Here is a 19,847-nt window from a genome sequence, read left to right on the forward strand (position 1 = left end):
CAAGGTGTATCGACCTCAACCAAAAGAAGAGATAAAAATTCAGAAATTACAAGTACCGGATGATCTTCTTGTTGACATGTCACGTGATCACACCGTACAAATGTCACGTGGGCTATTCTTGCGATGCTGATTCGAGTATGTGTTTCCTTGATCATAGACGCAAGATCTTCATCGAATACATGAAATTCATTGCATAGAATACAAAAATTTGTTTGAATGACTAGGATGGGAACAACAATAAGGACTGTGAGGCTGGATGGAGAAGACCGGAAGATTTGATACAAATTTGGATCAAAGAATATACAATTATGACCAAACATCACATACCCTCCAAATTACGCGGAACGACTTAAGCCTTGACCTTACCAATGACAGTATCGGGAGCGTACTTGCTGATAGCATTTGGAGGATGGATCATTGCAAATTCCCTATTGCAAAACAGTCAGCAAGGTGACAGTGACTCAAAGTGCATCAAGCAACTTACTCGGTAGCGTCCCTTCCAGCATAGAGTAAGATCGCCTTGGCACCCCCCGGATGGTCCGCCAGGAAATTGGTGACATCCAAAACCTCACCATCAATGATCACCCAACAGTCATCTTCCTTGTTGTGTTTTCCAACTTCCTCGACGGTGTATTCGCCTTTGGTCTTGCCTCCCGAGTTTTGCTTTTCTTTAGGTTCAGGCAATTTCTCTTGTTCGACTTGAGCCAAAGTCTTATCACCTTCTTTAGCAGGTTGAGAGTTGGCTGGCACACTGGCATCCTGAGGTCCTTGTCTGGTACCGTGAACTTCAGTCTGTTGGCCTCCAGCTCCACCAGATGAGTACGATTGAGATCCCGAGTTATCGTTATCAGCCCATGAGAATTCAAGGTTAACATTCTTGGAGTTTGGATCGACTCGGATCTTGGTTTCAAGCAAGTGGCCAGCGACGTTGGACAATCGATTGGCGGCTCGTTCGTTGGCCAAGGTAGAAAGGAGGTATGAGGATACAGCATCACCGGCAACTCGACCAAAGACAACACAACCCCTGAAGGACATCAAAACGTCAACATGACTTCTGGAAAATTGGATTGTCAACTCACAGAAGAGAACTGCCTCCCAATCGATTCGCACCATGTACACCACCTGCCAATTCACCACAAGCGTAAAGACCTGGGATAGGTTTAGAGTTGGAGTCATGTACAGCAGAATCGGTACCGATCTCGAGACCACCCATGGTGTAGTGAAGTACAGGTGTCTATGAAAATGTCAGCTTGGTGTGTATTCTAAAAAGGACTGCCAGCTCACCATCAAAGCAACATGGTAGATATCGTCCATTTTGAAGTCACCTCCACTAAAGAACTGTTGTCGAATGTCAGCTAAATCATTGCTTCCCCTTGGAGTGCCTTACCTTCTTTCCAAATGGATCGGTTCCAGGGTTCTTAGCGTAGTGGTTGTGTTCATCAACTGTAATTTCATCTATCAGCTAAAATTTCTATGGCCAGGGCTTCAATAGCTCACAGGTCTTCTTCAAAGCTTCAGGCTTGATACCCATCTCTTTAGCCAGCTCTTCACCACTATTGAACTTCTTCATAAGCCCTCGACCGACGTAATGCTTGCAGTGCCATTCGATCTCCTTACTGGACTGACCGTTGAGGATAAGTCGGATGGGGAACTGCATTTAGATTTGTAAGCTCAAGTATTCAGCATCGAGATGGGAGCGTGAGCTTACTTTGTTATTCTCCCACATCTTCCCGGTCACGAAATCTCGATGTTGCAGTTCATCCACAAATCGACTACCGGTATTATCGATCAGAAGACCACCGACACCTCGAAGAGCTTCAGCAGCAAGGAATTTGACCTGTGAATGAAGGCTGATTCAGCTTTGTCACGATGAGAACGAAGTGAGTGGCAGACAGACCTTGGCATTAGGTTCTTTGGGATCGACAAGACCCGTAGGGTGCACTTGGACTTTCTCAAGATCAATACCCTTTGCACCGATGGCCATGGCCATCTTGTGACCATCACCGGTACAGTGATCACCATTAGTCGTGGGCTACGAATAGGGTTCAAAGTCAGCTTTGATTGGTGTAAGCTGGCTTGACACGATGCATATGACTTACTAAATCGTAGTATTCTGGTCTGTGTTTCTTGAGCAGAGAGTCGCCAGTGAAGTCGGCAGCGTATCCACCAGTGGCAAGGATGACAGGACCTTGTTCGGTGAACTAGCGATAAGAGCATACAATCAGCATTTGCAGAGGACAATCGTGATACAGGAAGATGTCTACGTACTTTTTGTCCATCTTTCTCATACTCGACACCAACGACCTTATCGCCCTCATTCAACAATTTGGTTACTTTAGCTTTCTTCAATACTTTGACTCTATCAGGTGCACTCTCAGCCAAATCTTCGAGCTAACACAAATACTTTGAACGTCAGTCAATAGACACGAAACGACCACATCTTGGAAGTGACTGACCTTTTCCATAAGAGCATAAGTGATGGTCATACCGGGGAACTGTTGACCACCTCTATGTGTTCTCTTTTCAGAGTGACCACCGAGTCTGGATACTTTTGATAGATCCAGGTTGAATTTCTCTACCAGCCAGTTGACCGCATCACCGGATTTGTAAGTCAATACTTTGATTAGGTCATCTCGGGCGAGATCTCTTGCTGATTTCTTGGTATCGGCGAAGCTGAAGTGCAGAAACAAGACGCAAAACAGTCAATATCCAAGTCTTCTTTGTTTTACCATAGGTTGTACTCACAATTTAGCTGATGTATCTGGTATACCGAGGGTCTGTCATGAGATATATTGTCAGTTCTGATCACCGATCAGTAACATCACTTGAGTAGACATACTTGTTGAGCCTACGAAAAGGAAATGTAAGCTATATCACAAGCAGATCTAAGATCACTAGCTTACCTGTGTACCAGCACCGTTAATACCACTGGTAGCTTTAGTTGAGTTACCCTATACACCATAAGAGATTAGCTATACAATCACCTCGAGAGACAAAGGGAAGATCAAGGCAGCTAAACTTACACCCATGAAACTGTTCTTGTCGAGAAGAATCTGTGGTAAAAAAACATCATCATTAGTCACCATTATCTGGCTCATAACGAGGAGTAGAAAGTACTCACCACATTGCCACCTCTTTCCAAGACGGTATGAGCGGCGGAGAGACCTGACAGACCCCCTCCTACGATGATGACTTTGACGTTGGATGACATTTTGGGTATGCGATGAAAGACTATCACAAAAGGAGAGAAGAAGGCCGATTGACTCCACTACGAAGAAGAGAGCGGGTTGAGAATAAAAAAGGAAGGAGATGAAAAAGATGGAGATGAAGAGATCTGATTCAAATTGGATTGCTTTTATCAATGAAGTCGAAAGTGATTCGTCAGTCTGCTGTGTTTATACTGGGTGTAGGGTGGTCCAAGTAAGTGATCTCTACAGTCACCTCAATCTCAATTCATTCCAACACATCAAGATCACCTCTACGAGACACTTTAACCGGTGCTCGACTGTTCATCTGTTCATCCAACTACAAACCATCCAAACCTAACACGAGCACATGGCCAGATCACCCCCGTTTATTTCCTATCGTGGTAATATCCGGCAGCACAGATTACCGGGTAGCCATCAGATTATGTAATCCTGGCGGATCACACCTCCACGTCTTTCACGCGTGTCCTGCCATTCGAGCTCGAAGTCGGGATTTGTTGTTGAATGTCAAGAGGTGAAGTGGAAGTGATCTCGATGTGAATAAGACAGCTTCAAGCGCAGACATACCTTATCTGAACACATCACCATCACCAGAGAAATCCAAAAGCTGAAATGGTGAGTGAACCCTAACCACCTTGACTCATCTTGATCCTTTCCAGCTGATGCCGTTGCTGACGATTATCTATACCCGTTCCTTCCATTCCGTCCTGTCTCCGGTCATGACTGACAACCCGATCAATGGCGTCTATCATTACCGTTCACTTAAATATACGATCGCCCGAATACCTCTTCATGCTGACTGATTTGACCTCGTCACTCCTGGGATCACACCATATCAGGCGACATCTGATAAATTGTTGGGAGGAGCGATGCTCTTCGTAGCCGCCTTCGTATTTGTGTACTACACGATATGGGCGTTATTACTCGTGAGTGCATTGGGCGAACAGCTCAGACTATCTCTGTCCATCATGGTGATGGTATATATCCATATTGATCTTCCACTTCCACTTTGTATGATCATCTATGATCACAGATACCGACCATCTCCTTGATATCGATAGATGAATGACAGAGGAAAATCCTTACTGATCTACCCGATATGAAATAGCCCTTTATCTCTTCCGACTCTACTCTCCACTCCCTATTCCCAGCCAGAGAATGGGCCATCAAACTCCCCTTGTTCCTCTTGTTATCCGGTATATCAGCTGTGGGACTGTTCTTCGCCAGAGTCACGTTGAGCGAGGCGAGGAAGAAGGCTGCAAAGGGTGGTAAGAAGGTTTAATCAGGAAAGGACATCAACGATTATAGTACATACGACATGAGATGAAATGTATAGATTTTGTCAGGGAACAGTTGAAATGGGTCCGACATCAAAAGGAAAAGATAATATCTCGACTGGTGCTCATGACGCTTTCCATCGTGTTAGTTGTAACTTTCCCCTTGCTGACACTTCATCACAACGCATCGATATAATGTGGACATGGCACCAAAAACATACATACTGGATCAATTCATTTATCGATCATTTATCATCCCATCTGATATCATATAACGAGTAAACGTATCGTAAAATAAATCTCTAATCTAACATGACGACTTACTAAACATATCTACTCTACTGACGGAATGACTATAAAGTAAAAGAAATATGTACAAATTACCTGTAAAAAATAAGACGAATCATTTGAGCTTTTGTTCTTTATAAGCCTTGGTGATGTGGTATCATTATTGGTATCGTTATTGATCGAGAATGGATATATGCGTGAAAGGAAAGAGAAGTCTGGATGGGCCGTTGGTTCGAGATTTGGCAACAGGAAGGTTCGTCGAGAAAGGATCGATGCGATCGATGCGGTATTATGCAATCAATGATTAAATGCAATTATTGAAGGGTAACAACAATTCTTTGGAGGGCGACGCATCAAGAGGTTTCGTTATGTGGGCGAGCAGGGACTTGAAATATATATTTGGGAAAGAGTACGTGACTCGACATCGTTTTAATCCGTTTTGCTGATCAACAACAAAAGAGAGGTCTTGATGATTCTCGATATCGTTGTCGCACAATTATAACTCGGAAGATAATTCTTTCCCTTCGTTGGCTGATGCGTAGGCGATAGCCCATTCTCGGAAGTATACAGATGCTTTCATGTGTTTCTTGGATGCGTACTAGAGAAGAAAGCACAACGATATAAGATCAGTCGAGGAACAGCCATCAGATGACTGGGTAAAGCAATGACTCACCTTCTTGTAGAATGACGAAGTATCGTTGAAATCTGGATCCAGTACATATCTGTACATGGCTTGGGCGCATTCTACGATCTCTTCCTGTGAGTAGTTGGAGTAATGTACGAGATTTGGTGTCTAGATCAAAATTATGCTATCAACATATGTATCTTAGAGTGACTCAGACATGTAAATCAACACTCACCCATTCACCCCTATCTAAGCATTTCCTAGCCAACCACATAGCAGCAGCAGCCAATTGACTGGGTTTGTACGCTATCAGCTCATGTTCCACACAACTTATCTCCACTAGGAATTTCGCAACAGTTCGAGTTTGTATATCGTATCCATCTGCTTTGGAGATCCTTCGAAGGAAATGTAAGGGATTGGGGTATGACAAGTCGAAAGACAAAGTAGATAACATGTATCGTTCAGCTTTGAGAATTTCATCGGTATCGTACCCTCCATCAGTCATATGTAAGAAATGTTCGATCGATGGACAGATGACTTCTTCGTACTTCGCAGCGATGAACAAAGCCGTCAAGCCGACCAATTGGAATTTGACCAGAGAAATAACTCGTTTGGAGAGGAATCGATCAACGAGGTTGGTAGCGATGAAGAGGGTTTCAGGTAACAATCTGAATTTGGCGTGGACTTCAATTATCCAGTCCATCAGGATAGCTCGCATCTTCCATTGCAGCTCGGCTTGCTTGTCCATGTAATCGGAATCAGGCATCGTTTGATCCTAAGGAAAGTCATACCAGTGTCAGCACTGAAGCCACCATGATAGCTAGTATACAGTACTCACCTCGATGGATAACATGTAGTTGAAAGCATCTACCACATATTCACTGACCATACTTGGGTTACCTTCATCTTCAGCATCCAAATCGGTCCAACCGTCATCTTTAGCTTTCCTCTTTGGGCTTCTCAATCCGACTGCGCCTTTGCTTCCACTCGAAAGAAGTATCTCCGTCCCATCCTGGTCGTAAAGACCAACATCAATTGGTCTAGCATCCTCTTCTTCCTCTTGTTCAGCAAATGGAGGTGGAGTCGAAGTCTTTCTTCGTTTACGCGAAGGTTCTTCGTCCACGTTGGGTTTCCTTTCTTTGAGAGGTTTAGTTTCGGGGCCGGTGGCAGTGGTAGAAGTGGAGGCGGAGGTGGCTGAGCGTGATCGAGAAGGGATTCGGGATGAAGGTACAGTAGCTTTCCTCTTACCAGTCACAGTCACCTTCTCTTCTCGGACGGCAGCGACAGAAGCAGAAGTGGATGAGGTAGTTCGGGTGGTACGTCTAGTAGGAATAGTTTGAGAAGAAGTTTGAGTAATTGCCAATGGTTTTCGTTCTTCCTTCGATGATAAACCTTTCTTTCCTTCGCCGTTGGTAACTTCACCCAAAGCCGCTCTTCTCTTAGCTGCCAGATCGACTTTACCATTCTCCCCGTTCTTAGCAGCACTTCCTTTCAGAGTGGTAGTGGAAGAAGCTGAAACACCTCGCTTGAGTACGGGTATTGCGGTGGTCGCAGTGGTAGCTTTGGCAGCGAGTGTAGCGTTGTTGCTGGAAGTCGGTCGAGAACGAGCGGCTATGGTTCCAGCAGCAGGAGGTGCATTCTCATCAACTCGACGAGCAGCTCGTCGGGTCTGCATATCGCGTTGAGGGGGCATTGTCGAGGGAAAGGAGATAGCGATAATGATATCAGGGCAGTGATGAGTGGTCGATATGAAAGGAATAGGATGGATGAGGAGGAAGGAAGGTGAATAACAAGTTGAGTGATGATCGAGGTTCGGGTAAAATCAAAGGTTGAATGATATCACCAAAGGAATAGCAGAGTAGGAAAAATTGGATGTCAGTGACCGCATACATAAGAGATATGAGGATGGGAATAAGGTGTATTCAGACTGTATCTCGCCATCACTTTTGAGTAGTCAAAAGTTGATGTCTCGAAATGGCAAACATCGCGTCTCGGAGTGTGATCCAAATCGCCATGTTCCCAAAACCATATTACTAGACACTGTACGGTGAAATGGTTACTACACTCACAGGTATCCCACTGGCCATCTTATTCTGCCTGTTGCTATATGCCCTTCACCTTGATAGAGATAGCTTGGGTCGAGTTGAAGGGATTGACTGGTTGAGGTTGGGAGATATGAGGAAAAGCTGTTATAGGGGAGGCTGGTCGTTGAATGACGCGTGATACCTACACTCTTTCTTCTAATGTCCTAACCAGTAGATATGTTCTTTCATACACACAAACCAGACCTGAAGATCGAGAGACCAGATACCGACGTCGAGAAGGAGAGGAGGGTGAGAATACCTACACTTTTCGTTTATCTATTCGTTAATGCTGTTAGAGAGACGTTGATTGAGGAAAGAGAGGAAAGAAAGAAAATCAATGTTTCATTCATATCACAACGGTTGATTCACTCATCCCCGTCCTATTCAAATCCATTACAAATTACCCATCCATCCTTTCCTAATAAGTCATTACAAAAGTGGTTGACCGTCTCAGGGGGTCGGAGCGAGTCACGTGATTTGGATCAAGTGATTCAACCTGATTTCCTTCGAATCGCCGAAACACCGTTAGTGCATTGGGTGAAAACAATCGCGCTTGATCCTTTTCCTTTCCTCGATGCTAGGGTAAACATACAAAACATTACATCTTTCAACCTTTCTCTTACGTTGTTTCCTCTCTTCCGATGTGATGTGACGTATAGTTTCCCTTCCCTTGTCGTAGCACCATACCACAGACACGACTTATGACTACAGTTAGTTACAACTACAATAAATGACAGTTTCGTCATGTTCACTTTCGTAAACGCGTTCACGTACATTCCTGCAGGATAACGAAGAACAAGCCTCTTTTTCTCTTTCCTTCTAGTCAAAAGCAAAAGTCTAGATAGAAGACGGGTAGAAAAAGTTCGTACTTGATGTGATGTGGCTATGGGATTTGGCTGAGCATGATATCATTCTCCAAGGACTATGATGGATATTCTAATCCTCCTAATCGTAATGATCGTTCCTTTTGATGTTCAAAGAAGCCACTGACATACTCGAGAGAAGCTCGATCTTGAATAGCTTCGATCCGAACATTACTTTTGTCGAATCGAACGCGTCTCCTACACTCATGTAAGGCAGTTGGAGTATATCAGCCTTTCCTATCTCACTGAGCTAGCCGTTGTACGTGATGTCTTTCTAATCGTACTGAATCTTCAAGTTGACCACCCAGGCAGATAAGATTCCGATACAAATGGACTAACAGATGCATAACTCCAACAAAATGATATGATATGTAATGATAAAGATGACATATGATATGATGTGAATACTATAGATGAACATCTTCCGACAACATCATCAATCCTCATCATCTCCCACTAACAGCCACAAGTATTATAATGCAAATATGTGCACCTAATCTACACATAGATTTTCAACAAGGTGACCTGACTTAACCCAAACCATCCAAAATCTCTTTCTCCCTCATTATCCTCTCCTGTTCTTCCTTCATCAATATCTTGGAATATTTCGATTTCGATCGTATTTTGGGGCCGAAATAAAATGCTATGAATGGTACAGTTGACAACAATAATGCGACGCATCCCCAGGTGAAGGTCGTCCATCTCGGTGTGAGGGAATCGTACATCTACATCAAGTCAAATCAGAATCAGAATCAACAGCAGCAGGCATTTTGAGTAATCCATAATTCTGGCGAGGAGAAAAGAAACAGGGGTATGAATGAGAGGCGCAGGCATACTTACCTGTAAAGTAAAAAATGTAAATGCACCTCCAAAACTATTTCTCAAGAAACTTTGCGCTGCTATTGCTGAAGATGCGTATGACCCATAACATTCGGATATACTGATGAACATGAATCATCAACCAAGATGCATTAATCGTTCGCAAAGTCACAGAGAATCTGAAGGAAAACTTACTATACAAAAGCACTGATGTAGATGGTAAACACAGCGGCTGTTTCATAAACATACGTCAGAATGGTATTAAACGCTGCCGGGTAAGAAGATAGATGAGACATCATGCTCACCTATAATGACGACAATACCCAAACAAGGTACGATATAACTTATCGAAGCGGTGGAAGTGAAACTGAAGATGAAACATCCAATAGCGAATGTCAAACCAGCGACCATTGGAGCATATAATCTAGCTTCTATACCTTTTTCTTCTACTTTTCGTCTACAGATGACCACACCATCAGCATAATCCCCTGAAAAATGAGTGTAGGGTACTTACCTATACATTGCATCTTGAACAAAGTTAAAACCGAATCCAAACAGTGCACCGATTCTACAATGGCGATCGATTGGATCTCAGCATGTTTCCTTGTTTCCTCGTATACCTTACAGAGAAAGATCACTCACGTAATTGAGATATAGGCCAGACCGACTTGATTGGTGGTGAAGCCGTAAACACTTTTGAAGTTGTATGATAATCCAGTGACCATAGTATACAGAACACCCCACTATCCATTTCACCCAATATAAATCAGCTTCCATATTTGTATGTTATAAGTTGCTAGTGGAAAGACGATAATGGACTTACCCCAATGCCCATCCAGATAGAGAAGAACAACAAGATCGGTTCGACAAGCAAGAAAGCTACGGATCAGGGCTTTTGAATCAGTTCTCAATTGATTTTGACCCCTTGTGATAGATAACTCACTGATAGCTCTGAGAGAACTAGTCTTCATAGCTTCCGTGAAATTGACTTTCCCAACTTCGCTCCTAGCTGTATATCTCCCTCCGTCACTCAATCCTCTTTCTTTACGGAGTTTCTTGGCTCTACGACGTAAGATTATACTTTCTCGCGTTTCCCTCATTACCAAAAATATAGGAACGATGAGAGCGGCAATCATCACTAGAAATGGATCAAAAACATATCGAACAGCATAGGTCAGTGCATTGAAAGAAGATCGATCAAGAATGATTCGGGAATGGATGAAGGATGGACACTTACTAGCTTGTATCCACCAAATCCATCTCCATTGCAATTTCGGATTCGACTCCACCCAGCAGAATACGAACGGTCCCAAACCACTACCTGCAATGGCAGTAAAAGCGAAAATGGCAGAAGGTAAACCTCGACTACATAGAGTGAGTGATCATTGGTAAGGTCATGTTCACATCAGATTCAAGAGATATTTTGGCTGAACTTACTCTGCTGGGATATATATATCCGCAATCGTACCTCCGACTAGAGTGGCTGCTACACTACCTGAACAACCTTGAAATACACGAGCCAACAGCATGGTGGGAAGGTTTTTAGCTCTACACCCAACCGATGTCATCAGTTGTACGTTGCAATACGAAGCAGATGAGAGGAACTCACAGTGCGATCATTATATGAAACAAGAGATACAGAATCACGGCAACGACATATGTCCATCTTCTACCGAACTCCTCTGACAATGGTGCAAGTATCAATGGCATAGCAGCGAAACCCTACGTATAATGATGTTAGCTTGGCAGATCCCCTTCAACCATTTCATCTTTCTTTGCAGAATTCGGGGAACTTGGATTGATTGATGCGATCTACGGTCTGGAGTGCAATGGGAAGCGCTCACTCACGAAATTATAGATACCCAATCCAATCGCAGCTTGTTCCCTCGTACAACCCAAATCCACCGTTAGACTTTCCATTCCTATGCTAAACGCTCCTACATTCATGGAAGTCATCATAGTGAAGAGCGTAGCAACGATCGTTATACCGTACTTCCTAGTTTGAGAGAAGTACAATGGATTCTGTGGTGAGTGAGGTGGGAAATCGACCCATAATATTCTATAATCCTCACTGTCTCTATTTTCGTTCGTCGATGACAAGAGTTCCGGTTCTATTTTGATTTTGGTCCCTTGTAGGAATTCGTCATTGATTTTTGGACCATAGCTACAACCCGAAGCTAGCCTCGTAGGAGAAGTAGATAAAGATGAGGATCTATTGGTCAAATTCCTCTTCTCCTCCTCTTCTCTTATGATCTCCTCGGTCCTACCTCGTTTTGACTTTTCTCCTTGGTGGTGGTCGATATCTATCTCGGTAGTAGAAGCTTGATGTTGAGCTGATAAGTTTGATTTTATATGGGCGATAGGTATGATAGGGTCCGCTGCGTCGTACCGCTGTTCTTCCCTTGTCGGAGGTGAACTCATCCTTGATAATGTCGTAGAGAGCGATAAAGGGTGTGAACCTGAATTTGGCTTGGGGCTCGAGATGGGAAGAGAAAGGGGATTTGTACTTGATGATGAAGATCCTCGTGAAGGTGCCATTTTCCGATCCTGATTACTTTTACTTTAGTAGATTTCTTCGTTTTCTATTTGATTTTGACCAATGTGATAGTTATGCTATATACAGGGAAAGAAGGCCTAAAGGAAGACCCAAAGAAGACAAGAAGACAAATACAGAGGCTGAACACTAGCAATGCACAGTGGGTATGATGTTGATGATGATATAGTTGGAATGTTTCTGTCTTGATGGTGTAAAAGGGACCATGTCATCGACAAGAAGAAGAAGAAGAAGATTTGATCTATGATAGGAAACTTTCCTTCTTACTCAGACTTCTTGACTACTTGATTGTTAACAATAGGAGTACGTATCGCAGTGTTTACCATCAAACCTACTCAACTAGACTCAAGTCAATGATGAATAATAAATGATGGTAATTGTGACCATGATTGTGTATTGTACGAGTGGATGTGTACAGTACGAGTACAAGTGGATCTCACCATCGTTGGAAATTATTAGTACTCGTATTTTTAAAATGTTCTGTGATAGTACCGGATCTCGGCGCCGTGATCCCTCCCGCGGAGTGTAAGGTCACTCATAAATTGAGTGAGCTGAGTCGAAATAGACGGTTTGTTTTTAGCGCCTTGGGATCTGTGGTTGATGATCGGATATATGCGAAACAATTCTAATTCTATTCGCACGCACCACCAAAGACGCAAAGGCAGCCCTTTCATCAGTGGACGGACGGAAATCAACTAACTAGACGCCCTGATCTGATCTTTTGCGCCTAGTCACACCTCGCTTGGACTTGCCAACATATTGGCTCAATAGTCCGCATGTACCATCATGAGGACTCTAGCATCAGACATCGATTCAGAATCAGAATGAGAAACTCTCATGACCTACCCAAGGCAAGTCAAGGCTGATGAGACTAGAACCACTGGTGGCATGAATAGTTTGGTTCACATCATGCCCAGTCCATTGTGGTAAGAGTTGATTCGTGACTGGAGTTCATGAGGCCCTTCCGCATAGCACGGCAAACCCGCAGCAGATGACTAACGGAAGAAAGGAAGAAAGCTGGATTGTAGAACGTCATGACCCTTGGTCTACCTGTCGGTCTCTGTGAGAGTGGGGAGGAAAATGATCATCAGCCATACTTCGTTGTATACGAAGGCGCTTGAATAAAGGCGTTGTAATGTCTGTATGCGCTCCGCCATTCACACCGCAGCTGGCTGTGGGCGATCCGAGATCTCTGCGAGATGGAATGTCCCCACAGACGAGATTTGCAGTGGGATCAGATAGAAGGGATGCCACTGTGGGAGGGCGTCTGTTGAAGGCAAACAAGGATTGGTGTCTTCGTGCTTCCAAAAGCCATACTACTTACAATGGCAATCATTTATGCCTGTATTATTGTGAAACCAGTGGGATCTCCGCCCCTCGAATTCTCTACTCAGTATGCATAAGAAGCTAAGCTATCCTTGCCTCTCTATCCTTCCTTGTCTTGGCAAATAGTGAGGAGTATAGTTGGACTCGGCCGAACTGCTTTTTTCCACACTCGTATCACGCACTGACATCTCCCCACATTCCGATCTTCAAGTTTCATTCTTTCTCATTCGCTTTTTTATCAGATAAAAAAGTTGTGATAGTCAGCATACACATCAACATCTCATATAGCACGACAAGACCATCTGTCCGTCACTCAATCAACTCCTGACTGTACACGGTCCTATTCACAGACCTCAGAAGCGGCGAAAACAAAGTCTCACCTACCGTCCATCCTCCCTCCTACAACACCCTAAGCGCTATCCGACCGATCGCGATATCATTGTCCTCCTGGCCCCGTCGTCATGGTCAAGACAAGCACCTTCCTGGCTGCTCTGCCATTAGTCATTGCAAATGCCCATGCGGCTATAGTAGAACAGTGGTGGAATATAAGTTATGCTACTGCTAATCCTGATGGAGTAAGTTCGAGACCCCATGAATTTTGCCCATGATTCTCCGGACTGACTGATGGTATTGTGCAGCTATATGAGAGGAGAGTGATAGGTGTGAATGGAACATGGCCGTGAGTGATCACACTATTGGATCGATCGAGTAATCTTGAATCAATCCATACATTTGACACCTACCTTGTTCACCAGAAATTTCATCCTTACTATCATGTAAGGCAATAACATGCGCTGAATCTCTTCCATTTAACGCAGCCCACCAGCCATAACAGCTACTCAAGGTGATATCATACGTATTCACGCCTACAACGGACTGGGTGATCCAGATATAGGAACGGCCTTACATAGTCATGGAATGATGTTTAACAATTCAAATTGGTATGATGGTGCGGTGGGGATAACACAGTGTTCGATACCGATGGGACATACCTTGGATTATGAGATTGATACTAGTATACAGGTGGGTAACTCTCCTCGAATCTACCTATATCTCCCTAGGAAAGATCCAAACTGAAGCTGATATTGGAAATTTACATATAGACCGGGACGTATTGGTTCCATGGACATTATTTAGGTCAATATGTAGATGGACTTCGATCTCGTAAGCTTGAGTCCTCGTCCTCTTTCTCTCGCAGTTTTACCGATCTCACCCGTTTCATATAGCACTAATTATCGAACCCAAGAACGGAACTGGTAGATCGGATGACCTAAAATGGGATGAAGAGTTCACGCTGGTCGTGTCGGATTGGTACCACCGACAACACCTTGACTTGCTCACCAATGACTTCTTGACATGGCATAATCCGACGGGTGCTGAGCCTGTACCAGGTACGCCATCGTCTGATTCATGCGTATTAGGCACCATCAGCTAAATTCAGCCCATCCATAGACTCCGCTCTGATCTACCTCGTAAAAGATGGCCAATATTACCCTTCACCCGAAGCTGTATCTTCCGGAGAAGCTACCAATGATAATCTTAGCATACCTTTTGAAGCTGGAAAGAAGTATAAAATGAGGATCATCAACATGTCAGCTTTATCTAGTAAGTCCGCCATCCCTCAAATCGTATCAAATACCTAGCTGACTTTGGCTCATTGCACAGTGTTCCTCATTGCCGTCGACCAACATGATCTGCAGATAATAGAAGTCGATGGTGTGGAAGTGGAGCCGTATCCGATCGACGTCCTCACCATTTCAGTTGCACAACGATACTCGGTCATTTTCCAGGCGAAGGATACTGCAGATGTGAACTATGCTATGGCTGTCATGCAGAGCGAGGAAATGTGAGTCATCATGGCTCACTATGTTCATGTTTCCGAAACTCAGTCTATGATACTTCTTTTTGACACTTTTCGCTGCAGGTATGACTACATTCCCGATGAACTCGTGCTCAACAACACCATCCAAATCACCTACAATCCAGAAGCACCCCCAGCACCCGAAGCGGTATATGATGAAACGGTAGATCTAGATGATACTGTGCTTGTGCCACTGTTGAAGCGTGAAATGGCTCCCGCGGATATCGAATTTGTCCTTCATGCCAATTTCGACACCTATGATGATGGTACCAACCGAGGAAATTTCAATAATGTTACCTTTCAAGAACCCAAAACGCCCTCCATCTTTACGGCCCTGACCATGGGCAACGATTCGTTCAACGACGCTGTGTATGGTCAGATGACCAACGCCTTCGCATACCCACACATGGCGAATATACAATTAACAGTGTATAATTGGGATGCTGGACCTCACCCTTTCCATTTCCACGGCCACGAATTTCAAATTGTCCAGAAATCACAGGATGTCACTTCGGATGACCCGGAGGATAACCCACCGTTGATTGAAGGCCAGGAAAATCCGATAAGGAGGGATACAGTTACGATACCAAGTAATGGGAAGGTGGTGTTGAGATGGAGAGCGGATAATCCTGGTGCTTGGTTCTTCCATTGTCATGTAAGTGATCCCCTCCTGAGAATCAGAATATGAGATATTGAGCTAATATACGAAACATTGTATAGATCGATTGGCATCTGTCTTCCGGACTGGCGGTTGTATTCGTCGAAGCTCCTGAAAAATTACAAGAGAACAGTAGTGTACCTCAACCGCTCATAGATCAATGTAAATATTGGGGATTACCTACTTCTGGGAACGTAGTTGGTCTGAACTCAACTACCGATTTCACCGGTCAACCTTGGGGTCCGTTTCCTCTAGTCATCGTGAGTGTAATGATATTGCAACCCTGTAAATAATGATGGATGGATGCTGATATTGGTTGAACAATGGAAAATAGGGATGGACACCAAAAGCTATACTATCGATAATAGCATGTACGATTACTGCCTTGATAGGGGCATTTACGGTGATATGGTATGGAAAGGATGAACTAGGTCAGAAAGACGTTGAAGAAGAGATCAAGAAGAAATTGCAAGCTAAGAAGGATAAGAAGGGTTTGGTGAGGAGGATAACGGGTAGATCATAAGTCGGAAGAAGTATTCATCTTTGATTGTGATTCATCGCTTCTAACTGTATCATCTACGTAAATTCAGGAATTGAGTTGCTGTCCTACGGATGTCATGCATAGTCAATGGCTGCAGCGATACTGACTTTCGAGTGGATGATACTGGATGACGACTGCCATTCACTGACAGAGAGCAGGTGGCTCGTGCGTTAGGAACGATCAAATCACATTGCTATAAGATGTGGACAAAACATATTTCATGTTTCCATCTCTCTCTGCTCTTTTCTTCCATCTGACCCATATGTTCTTCCGACACTTGCTGTATATACTCATAATCATCGAGTGATTTCCTGTACAATCACGATCACACCCTGCAACTATACGATCAGACCAAGATACCATTTATACGGTGTTCCTGTGAATTGTTCGGTCATTTGCCAGTCACTCTATTCTCCAAACCGCTTCTTGAGTCACTTACTCGACAATAAATCTCCTCGCCATGCCTTGGATACCCTACCCCGATCAGCAATATGTTGTACCAGATAGGTTGACTTACTATCATGTACCGTCTTTTGTGAGTGCAATCTCCGACATAAGTATCTTAGTGGAGTCGATCGTGAGCTGACGAGAGTTCCAGCTCTCTTCCATCTCATACGTCGGACACATCCCCATACCAGATATCCGACAGAAACGCTCACCAGAATTCCCCAACGAGATATACGAACAAATCTTCCACCACCTGAATTACCTACATCAACCAAGTCTCCACAACTGTTTATTGACATGCAAAAACTTTTTGCAAGTGGGCTTCAAGATCTTGAACACAAAGATAATCATCAATACTGCCTCTCAGGTCGATTTCAGATGTACGAGGAGAGGACCAGCTTTCAGAAGGAGCTTCCGACCGACTGCACATGAAGCTGAACAATATCAACGGAAAATAGATTCTATACCTTTAGTCCAATTTCTGACTATCCATTCCCATCGAACAAGTCATTGTCAGATGGATAATAAAGAGTGGAACCTCGCCAAAGCACGTATACATACGTTGAAGATAATCTTAAAACCTTTTTCATCACCTTATCATCGATATGAATCAAAATCACCCAAAAGCAGACAAAAGGCATGTTATGCTCTCAGAGGACTTAGACCTACGACAGTAATTTTGGATGATTTTACTATTGGACTAGTCAAATTGGATTGTCAAGGTATACCAATCAGTCTTTACGGTGAAACAGACGAGATCATACTTCGTTGTGGACCCATTCCAATCGATGATAGGCTGATGTACGAGATCCAAACTTTTCCACCGAAAGGTTTACCTCGATTGAAAAAATTGGTTATCATCTTACCTCCTCGAAATACTTCGCTGTTAGAAATCGCACAATCGGTTCGTCGTAATGATGAGAGCATCAAGATATTCGCTTTGTTCCTTAGAAAGGTCCCTCTTAGCGTATCAATAATCATAGTTAATCTAGGTGGGTATTCACCAGGAGAAGCCCCTGGGCCAGCATCAATATGGAGGGTCAAGCCTCGCAATACACCTTATGAAGTAGGACTAGCGATGGGTCGACTGATTTACAAGGATCATCCTCTTAAGCCTATCTTGGAGATATTCCGCGAAGTAAGATTGTCGATGAGAAGAATGAAATTCATGACCATGGAGGAATACCTTTGGAAGGAGAATTGGTATGGAGTGTATGATTCGAATGAAGTGGGAAGATGGATACCATATCTTACGACTGCGGTAGGAGATACAATCAACCCTTCGCTTCTTCAACTTCAGCCAATAGAGGTATGATTCAGTTGAGGGACATTGCGAGATTGGTATGAGGATATATACGTACTTGTCTAGTTGGCTGTTATATATCGTGCTTTGTATAACGGATATAATCTATCCGTTTTCTGTCGTCAGTTGTGTAGGCTCTGTCAGAGGTAGTTTCTTGTTACCTTAGATATGGATGTCATCTGTCAGGAGCTACTAGACGACTGATGAACATGACTGATCACCGTACCATGGTCCGTGCGCTGATCGGAAATCATTATAACAGAAGACAGCTCATCTGTTTTCGTCTTTCTTTCTTTCTTCCTCTTTCTCTTCATCCCCATTCCAATTGCTCCCGATATTGTACATTATTCTAATATCTCGCCCTTTTTCCATTTCCGTCATCCATCCATACGATTCGTCCCTTGGTCCACAGCAGCCGCACACACTGGCAGAAAGAACGATTCCATTCCACCTACTGTATATGCTATAAAATCTGCCATCATCGACCGTCTTGCACCTTCTACACAAGTGGACACACTGCCCCAGTCCAAGTTGTCCTAGCACAAAACATAACCCCCTCTGATCTTGGAGCTCAACCCGTTCAGAATAGGTAAGTACGTCTTGACAAAAACAAAGCTCACGTCAGCTCGAATATCTCTCAGCAAAGATGATCCACGCTGACGAACACCCTTCACCAAAGCACTCGCCCATTCTGAAGCATCTTCTAGGCTACAACTCGATACTTGGACACCTCGTTCAGCTTACTATTGCACCAGTCAACATCGGCAACCAAGATGAACTGCCCCCTTAAAGGCCAAGACACCTTTCCGAACGAGATCTGGGAACCCATCCTCCATCACTTAAACCACATGGATCAACCGAGTCTCCTGGAGTGTGTGCGCACCTGCTCTAAGCTCGCAACGATTGGAAAAGTGATTTTATCACGGAACCTAGTCCTCAGACCCGATCTAAGACTGGATCTTAGACCTAAGAAGTCAATCAGGCATAGACGGAGTAAGAAGGTGATTCAGGAAGAAGCGCAAGATGAGCTAGATTCGGATCCTGAGGAAGACATCAAGATCGAGTTGATGGAACAGACTACTTTCTTGACTGTACATTCACATAAGGAAAGTCTCTGCAGACATAATTATAAGGTATATCCGAATGTCAAAACACTCAAATTGATCTTTAAGCCGCGCTCTACACCATACCATCAATCCCCGCTCTACTCGCCCTACGCAGGACAACCCATAGAATGTTATCTACTCAAAAACTTACGCCCTACTCGTGTCATCCTGGACGATTTTACCATTGGTCTTAGCGCCTTCGACTGTGAAGGTATACCAAGAGGCCTATACAGAGATGTAGAAGAGCTGATCTTGAGATGCGGTCCTATCCCGGTAAACGATCTGAGGATGCACAAGATGGAGCGATTTCCAATGGGATTGACATCAGGGAACTTGAAGAAGCTTGAAATCATCTTACCGCCTCGAGACGGTCGCCTGGAGAATACAAAATATCATCAAACCAATCAAAATATGTTCAACCTTGCGAGATTCCTCCTATCCGTTCGGCCTGGTATAGCATCCATCGTTATTGTCAACCTAGGTGGATATCTACCTGGGACGGCAAATACAAACGGACCATGGAATCATCCTTACGACTTGGATCTGGGATGTGTCAATACATGTGGGAGAAAAGACCTGATATACACTCTAGAATAATCTGTAGGCTGGTATGGGCTTTTCTGAATAAGACCGTCAGGTTTATCAGGATGGAAGAGTATCTATGGAAGGTAAATTGGTATGGCGTTCTCAGATTGGGTGAAGTTCAAAAATGGATTCCGTATCTTGTTTAAGTTCTTATCATATTTCATATGCTGGTGTCGACTAATCGTAAACCTGAAAGAGTGTAATATCATTGTCATACTGTTTCCTGCTTTGTTATTCGTATTGGTCCACAGATGTATCCCGCCGTGCCTTGTAGAACAAAGACGAGAAAGAGTTCAGAACAGGA

General features: G+C 43.8%; 7 protein-coding genes across 7 annotated transcripts; 4 read left to right on the forward strand and 3 right to left on the reverse strand.

The window, feature by feature from the left end:
• Window positions 1–349: 349 nt before the first annotated feature.
• On the reverse strand, window positions 350–3,211 carry V865_005804 (uncharacterized protein; the record flags this gene model as incomplete). The annotated part of the gene is made up of 15 exons (XM_066229572.1): window positions 350–428; window positions 485–1,024; window positions 1,080–1,234; window positions 1,285–1,338; window positions 1,388–1,443; window positions 1,498–1,651; window positions 1,709–1,837; window positions 1,898–2,032; window positions 2,100–2,201; window positions 2,269–2,391; window positions 2,457–2,673; window positions 2,746–2,777; window positions 2,904–2,951; window positions 3,024–3,053; window positions 3,122–3,211. 15 exons carry the CDS (start codon window positions 3,209–3,211, stop codon window positions 350–352), a joined length of 1,944 nt encoding a protein of 647 aa, XP_066085669.1.
• Window positions 3,212–4,075: 864 nt separating this feature from the next.
• On the forward strand, window positions 4,076–4,488 carry V865_005805 (uncharacterized protein; the record flags this gene model as incomplete). Its single annotated transcript, XM_066229573.1, has 2 exons — window positions 4,076–4,132; window positions 4,315–4,488. The coding sequence occupies 2 exons, from the start codon at window positions 4,076–4,078 to the stop codon at window positions 4,486–4,488; spliced, it is 231 nt and encodes a 76-aa protein (XP_066085670.1).
• Window positions 4,489–5,267: 779 nt separating this feature from the next.
• Window positions 5,268–7,089, reverse strand: V865_005806 (uncharacterized protein; the record flags this gene model as incomplete). Its single annotated transcript, XM_066229574.1, has 4 exons — window positions 5,268–5,369; window positions 5,445–5,564; window positions 5,632–6,171; window positions 6,235–7,089. 4 exons carry the CDS (start codon window positions 7,087–7,089, stop codon window positions 5,268–5,270), a joined length of 1,617 nt encoding a protein of 538 aa, XP_066085671.1.
• Window positions 7,090–8,873: 1,784 nt separating this feature from the next.
• On the reverse strand, window positions 8,874–11,700 carry V865_005807 (uncharacterized protein; the record flags this gene model as incomplete). The annotated part of the gene is made up of 12 exons (XM_066229575.1): window positions 8,874–9,068; window positions 9,184–9,283; window positions 9,358–9,394; window positions 9,468–9,619; window positions 9,677–9,730; window positions 9,805–9,905; window positions 9,986–10,041; window positions 10,106–10,300; window positions 10,400–10,527; window positions 10,600–10,710; window positions 10,772–10,884; window positions 11,011–11,700. The coding sequence occupies 12 exons, from the start codon at window positions 11,698–11,700 to the stop codon at window positions 8,874–8,876; spliced, it is 1,932 nt and encodes a 643-aa protein (XP_066085672.1).
• A 1,803-nt stretch (window positions 11,701–13,503) lies between these two features.
• Window positions 13,504–16,084, forward strand: V865_005808 (uncharacterized protein; the record flags this gene model as incomplete). Its single annotated transcript, XM_066229576.1, has 10 exons — window positions 13,504–13,617; window positions 13,681–13,721; window positions 13,861–14,065; window positions 14,146–14,206; window positions 14,269–14,433; window positions 14,495–14,647; window positions 14,708–14,888; window positions 14,967–15,558; window positions 15,624–15,821; window positions 15,896–16,084. The coding sequence occupies 10 exons, from the start codon at window positions 13,504–13,506 to the stop codon at window positions 16,082–16,084; spliced, it is 1,899 nt and encodes a 632-aa protein (XP_066085673.1).
• Window positions 16,085–16,562: 478 nt separating this feature from the next.
• Window positions 16,563–17,864, forward strand: V865_005809 (uncharacterized protein; the record flags this gene model as incomplete). Its single annotated transcript, XM_066229577.1, has 2 exons — window positions 16,563–16,637; window positions 16,701–17,864. The coding sequence occupies 2 exons, from the start codon at window positions 16,563–16,565 to the stop codon at window positions 17,862–17,864; spliced, it is 1,239 nt and encodes a 412-aa protein (XP_066085674.1).
• Window positions 17,865–18,625: 761 nt separating this feature from the next.
• V865_005810 (uncharacterized protein) lies at window positions 18,626–19,689 on the forward strand (the record flags this gene model as incomplete). The annotated part of the gene is made up of 2 exons (XM_066229578.1): window positions 18,626–19,510; window positions 19,588–19,689. The coding sequence occupies 2 exons, from the start codon at window positions 18,626–18,628 to the stop codon at window positions 19,687–19,689; spliced, it is 987 nt and encodes a 328-aa protein (XP_066085675.1).
• Window positions 19,690–19,847: the final 158 nt, after the last annotated feature.

Source organism: Kwoniella europaea, chromosome 1 (assembly GCF_036810445.1).
Source record: "Kwoniella europaea PYCC6329 chromosome 1, complete sequence".
NCBI lineage: Eukaryota > Fungi > Basidiomycota > Tremellomycetes > Tremellales > Cryptococcaceae > Kwoniella > Kwoniella europaea.